This window comes from Gadus macrocephalus, chromosome 7, assembly GCF_031168955.1.
Source record: "Gadus macrocephalus chromosome 7, ASM3116895v1".
Classification (NCBI taxonomy): Eukaryota; Metazoa; Chordata; class Actinopteri; order Gadiformes; family Gadidae; genus Gadus; species Gadus macrocephalus.
In genome coordinates this window covers 6166877-6173713 of record NC_082388.1, presented here as the reverse complement: position 1 = coordinate 6173713, position 6837 = coordinate 6166877, and the positions used below count along the sequence as shown (strand labels likewise).

Sequence of the window (6837 nt, the reverse complement as noted above, 5' to 3'; positions counted from 1 at the left end):
ATGTCACCCCCAGAGAATGCACACTGTAATTTAGCGGTTAACGCGCACACACACACACACACACACACACACACACACACACACAAACACACACAACCACACACACACACACACACACACACACACACACACACACACAGACACACACACACACACACACACACACACACATTCACACACACAAGCCCATACACGTTGGTGTGCATGCACACAAACATACATACAAGGACACACCCATGGACACCTGGACACACACACACACACACACACACACACACACACACACACACACACACACACACACACACACACACACACACACACACACACACACACACACACACACACACACACATACAAGACACACCATGGACACCTGGAGACACAAACACACACACACAAACACACACATACAAACACAAGCATACACACACATGCAAACACACACACACAAACTCACACAAACACACACACACACACACACACACGCGCACGCACACACACACACACACACACACACACACACACACACACACACACACACACACACACACACACACACACACACACACACACATGGGCGGGGTGGGTGCCCAGCATGGGTGGATTACTGCACGGGCACACCGGGCACATGCCCAGGGGCCCAAGGGCTCAGGGGGGCCCTTGTGCCCCCCTGAGCCGCCCCACAAGTTACTAACAGTGGGGTCCAGGGCCCTACAAGTTACTAACAGTGGGGCCCAGGGCTCCAGCGTTAGTAACTTTTAATGTTGCATTGTCGAAGCAATCAGTAGAGAAATACAAAATTCAAGCGAAAACAACAATACTAGGCCTATTACTACTGAGTAAATAAATTAATAAAAAGATCACTAGGGGCACTATTTCAGTTTGTGAATTTGAGACCATTCACAAACAAGTCACTGTCATTTAAACATGGATCAACAGCAACTCTAAGTGGAGCGTTGAAGCAATGAATTTATTCAGTTCAGATCATTTAACAAGCCTGGAGATGATGCAACCCCAAAAGGACTGCTACGAATTATACTCGATTGTGGACTGCAATCTATGTTTCTAAATGTGTATGTAGCGCTACGGCTTTTTCTGACTCTGCCCGTCAGTAATTGCGAAGGGGAGCGGGCATTCTCTCTTCTGTCCAGGATAAAAAATGAACTGAGGACGAAAATGTCACAAAAACGCCTCAAGGCACTTTCTCTCATTGAGAGCGACCTTACCAATGCACTGGAGTTTGATGATATCGTGGAGGATTTTGCACGGAACAGAGCCCGAAAAATGCATTTCATAGGTGAAATGCATTACTGTCAATTAATGTAAGGAACTGTTCGTATTGAGTTGCTTTAAGTTGTTTTTATTTGTGGTTGAAAGCGGTGCATTCGAAATTCGTTCAAATCGCCAAAAAAATCAATTGTGTATTTTTTTTTTATCCTGTTTTGTTAAATAAAGATGCATTTATTTGTAATAATTATTGTGAGGTTGCCTTTCCTGTGCTACAAATCCTGCTGAGTTGCAGGTATAGGCCAATGACTTATTATCGCCAATAAGTGTGTGTGTGTATTCTGGGTGCGTGTGTTTATGTTGGAAGGGGGGGGGGGGGGGGGGGCCTGCGGAGTCCACGTGCCCAGGGGCCCGATATGTCATAATCCGTCTATGGTGCCCAGACATGGGTTGTTTACAGGAGTAAACAAGTGTCTGACCACATGTTTATGTTGTGTGCGTTTCTGCATCACTGAACATAGCTTTGCTTTGTTTACATAGTCATAGCAAAGTTAAGTGTACACTGTTTGTTTGCGTGTGTGTGTGTGTGTATGTGTGTGTGTGTGTGTGTGTCAAGCCCAGGTGCTGCACCTGTGAGACGATCTCTTGACCTGTGTTGCGCACGCACACACACACACACACACACACACACACATACACACACACACACACACACACACACACACACACACACACACACACACACACACACACACACACACACACACATACACACTCACACACACACACAAACACACACCCATCCTCCTTTCACATGTGGAGGGCAATGATGTCATCAGTCTTTCTTCTCTGTCCCCTGAAGCAGTTCAGTCATAAAAAGATCCAAGTAAGGCCTTTCACACATGCACCCTAAGGTCAAAGGTCAACCCTGCCAGGCCCACTAGACTAAAGTCTGGAGAATTTGAATCCTTCCTCTCCTTTCTCCTCTCCTCTCCTCTCTCTTTTTCTCCTGTTCTCTCTCTGTCCCCTCCCTACCACTCCCTCAACCCATTCCCTGTGCACAAAACAGATAGCTAGGATAAGATACTACACAACTAAGTACCATAACTAAGTACAACATACAATAAGTGCGCAAATTAAGTGCCAGGGGCGTACAAAAATCTGATTAAAATATATATTCCTCCTCAAACTGACAACATTTTGGTGTTTCACGATGCGCTTTTGTCAGAATTTTGTCAGAATACTTTCAGAAGGGAAACGTCCTTATAGAAATATATATATTTGTAGAAAAGTTTAGTCGTTGACAGTAATAGTGTGTGGAACTTGGACAATCCTAGATAGCTTATAGGTGCGCTTTGTTCTTTTTTTTCTCTGATGCTTCCCACAAGAAATTCATCTTGTCTGGGATGTAAACGGTCTCACGTCTCTTTGAGTCACGGAGACGACTTGTTTGCGTTGACTCACGTAGCGAGGCGCTTTATTGGCCATTCGTGGGGCGGGGCCAGGGAACAGTCGACGCGTTCCGTCTAATCAATCAGTCAATATCGGTGTTGACGATGGTATGCGGCGCCTGAGCAACCTTCTAAAGAAATCCAGCTTGGGTTCGCTGTTTGCACAGGTGATCACAACCAACGTCTGTTTACAGCGTGGGAGTGTGTGTGTGTGTGTGTGTGTGTGTGTGTGTGTGTGTGTGTGTGTGTGTGTGTGTGTGTGTGTGTGTGTGTGTGTGTGTGTGTGTGTGTGTGTGTGTGTTTCTGAGCGTGTGTCTGTGTGTGTGTGCGCCTGAGTGTGTGTCCAGTTGTCTGTGTGTTTTGTGCTTTTTGCATACATGTGTGTGTGTATGTGTGTGCGCTTGCGTGTGTTTCGTGCTTTTTGTGTGTGTGTGCTTGTGTTTGTGTGTGTATGTGTTTACCTGAGTGTGTGTCTTGTGTGTGTGTGTTTGTTTTGTGCTTTTTGTATGAATTTTCTGCGTGTGTGGTAATGACTGTAACTCAGAAACGAGCAGGGCGATAGATTTACAGCGAAGGGGGCGGGGTCAAGTGGAGGCTGATGACAGAGACTGCCTCAAGGCTAGAGTAGATTGACGATGTCACCCTTATCTAGGGGTGAAGCAACACCGTATCTAGGGGTGACATCCGCATCACCCGGACAATACTCTGTGACACGTTCACACAAGGTCTGCTAGTTCGATTCCCCGGCTCCTCCTAGCTGAGTGTGGAGGTGTCCCTGAGCGAGACGACCTCACCCTGACTGCTCCTGATGAGCTGGCTGTCGCCCTGAGGGGTCGACTCTGCCGTCGGTGTGTGAATGCGTGCATGAATGGGTGAAGGTGTGTGTGTAAATAAGTGTTTGTGAATGTGTGTAGGAATAGGTGAATGGGTGAATGTTGATTTGTTGTGGGATTTAAAAACACACACACACAGATGTAGGCCATAGCACGCACATACACACACACGTCTATACATACTCAAACACAAAGATGTATGGCAAAGTACACACATACACAGACACACACACACACACGCAGATGCAAGCAAAATGCCCAGCACCCACACACACACGTTGAAAAAATGCACAAAACAAACACATACAGACACACACAAACTCAGGTACACACACACACGTATGCAAAAAGCACAAAACAGACAGATACACAGACAGACACTCACACATACACACAACCACCCTTCTGTCTGTAATTTACCGATCAGAGGCGTGGAATCTGGGTTTCCTGTGTGGCAGGAAGTGACATCACACTATGAGTCATGTGGCTCCGTGGCGGGCGGTGTCCTCAGGGGACTGCTCATAAAGCATGAGGTCACACACATACACACACCAGACACACACACATTCACAGACACACACAGACACATTCATACACACAGCGTAACACACAGTCACAGACAGACACACAGGAACACACACCTTAAACACAAGGAGTAACAGACACACAAACACACACACACAGCCTCACAGACGCACGCACATTCATACACGCACACACACAAGAACACACAGTCACAGACACATTCATATGCACTCGCACACGCATACACACACACACAAGAACAGACAGTCACAGAAACACAAACACATTCATACAAGCACGCACACACACACGCATACAAGAACACACACAGAGTCAAAGACACGTTAATGAGCACTCGCACACTCACACACACACACACACACACACACACACACACACAGACACACAAGGAGTCACACAGTACGTTTACAACCTCGTTGATGACCAACATTTAGAAAGACATTTATTTTTAATTCAGCCTTGGGTGAAATCGAAGTGTTACACTTTTCATGCTGTCGGCTCCCAGACTGTAGTCGAGGACCACAGGAGACAAGTTCCCTCCAGGGCCGATGCTCTCTCGGGGGTAACACCCTTAACTTGTGGCAGTGGGTCTGCTTATAGGTCGGAATGAAGCGGCCACCGATTATTGACCAGCTGGGTTCTTTATTCGTAGTTCCACTAACTTAACAGAACACGTTTGCACAGACACAACCAGACTCGTTCATTCACTAAACTGACATGCGCAACTGCTCGCTCTGCTCGCTCGTCCACTCACTTGCTGAAGTCAGTCACACACACACATTGCCATTCTCGCTCACAAACATACACTACTCTTGTAACAGAAGCATAGTGTGTAACATACTGAATGCTTGTTGATGATGATACACTTCTTAGGGGGAAACTTCATTGGCATGACGCCGGCTTCCGCCATCTTCTTCGCCACCATTTTCAATAATTTGCAGATTCTCGCTTCCTGACGGCAACAACAACACGACTTTTAGTTACGTTTGAGTAAAATGTCACCACGGTTACTTTAATTTTTGGTCTAGCAAATAATGAGTTGGAAGAATTGGAATTTATTTTATATTAATGCAAACAGTGATTTTGATTTTTAACACCAGTGTGTGTGTGTGTGTGTGTCTGTGTGTGTGTGTGTGTGTGTGTGTGTCTGTGTGTGTGTGTGTGTGTGTGTGTGTGTGTGTGTGTGTGCGTGTGCGTGTGTGTGTGTGGCAGGTGAGGAGACATGCGATCCCGTAGCAACAGCCTGGAGGACGCCACCAAGGCCCCGCCTCCCAGGACGCGCCGCAGCGCCGAGAGGGAGGAGCCACCGGGGCGGGCCGGCGGGGGGCGGAGCCGTTACCGCGAGCAACCGGGCGGGGAAACCGGGACCGTTCAGCGGAACCACAAGACGGTCCGCGGGGCCACGCCCCCAAACGCCGGAGTTGGGGGCGGGGCCGGCGGCCTGGGGGGTGTGGGGGGCGGGGCCGGCGGCGACAGGAAGGAGAAGGGCCGGGAGCTATCCCGGGACGACCTGCTCTTCCTGCTCAGTATGTTGGAGGGGGAGTTACAGGTGAGACAGGGGAGTGGGCGTCGCCCGTTGAGGGGTGAGCTCTGTTTGGTCAGATATATCGGATGATGTATCGTATGTAGGGCTGCACGATATTGGAAAAAAATCGTTTTTCAATGTTTGGTCTTTCTGTGATGATATTCATACGAATTGCGATATGACAAAAAAATTATATGCATTCTATTTTTTCGGAACCATTTTCGTAATCTGAATCTCGTGAGCGCATGTGCGATATTCATATCGCTGGACCTGCGAAATAATACAGATATTCTTATATATATATATATATATATATATATATATATATATATATATGATGATGTAACATAATTTAGTGATTTACAGATTTAAGGATGCTTGGATACGCAGAGTTTGTTACTAGGAGCGACATGCAGGTTATTATGATTAGGTATTATGCATTATACATTTTTGTGTGGGGATCACATTAAGGGGGTTCATTCACACATCCACACACAATCACACGCAGGGCGACAGCCAGCTCGTCAGGAGCAGGCAGGGTGAGGCGTCTCGCTCAGGGACACCCTCGACACTCAGCTAGAGGGAACTAGCAATCTTCCGGTTACCAGTCAACCCGCTCTGCTCAGCTTACCCCCTTTTGGGGTAAGGGTTGCAACAGAAACTGCCAAATACAAACACACAATTCCATCTCAAATACCTCGGGGCTTTAACAATATCCAACCCCCCCGCCCCTCTCCCCCCCTCCATACCCCCTCTCCCCCCGTCCATACCCCCCCTCCCCTCCCAGGCCCGAGACGAGGTGATCACCGTGCTGAAGGCGGAGAAGATCGATCTGGCTCTGCTGGAGGCCAAGTACGGCTTTGTAGTGCCCCAGCAGGTACTGCAGGCCCTACAGCGGGACGGGGTCCAGGGGAGGGACCGCGTGTTCCAGGAGGACATCTACGAGAAGCCCATGGCCGAGGTGAGGCCCCAGAGCTAACATGCTCAGGTCGTCGTGCTAACATGCTAAAGTCTTCATGTTAACATGCTAAAGTCTTCATGCTACCATACTGCGGTCGTCGTGATTACATGCTATGGTAATCATGCTGAAGTCATGCTAACATGCTACTATCATCATGCTAACATGCTAAGATCGTCGTGCTTACATGCTTCGGTCGTCTTGGTAACACTGAGGGTTGCAGTGTGACCCTGCAGCTGGACAAGCTGGTGGAGAAGGAGCGTGAGACGTGCAAACACGCTAAGGTCATCATGC

The 6837-nt window shown here is 47.9% G+C and overlaps 1 protein-coding gene across 2 annotated transcripts in view; it reads left to right on the top strand.

Annotated features, from left to right (window-relative positions):
• The first annotated feature begins 5267 nt into the window (after positions 1 to 5267).
• LOC132460637 (filamin A-interacting protein 1-like) overlaps positions 5268 to 6837 on the top strand; it is a 34558-nt gene continuing 32988 nt past the window's right edge. For both annotated transcript variants that reach the window (XM_060055424.1, XM_060055423.1), the window contains exons 1-2: positions 5268 to 5609; positions 6373 to 6546. In XM_060055424.1, the coding sequence (XP_059911407.1) occupies positions 5283 to 5609; positions 6373 to 6546 (501 nt within the window). In that variant the 5' untranslated portion in view covers positions 5268 to 5282. The remainder of the gene's footprint in view (positions 5610 to 6372; positions 6547 to 6837) is intronic.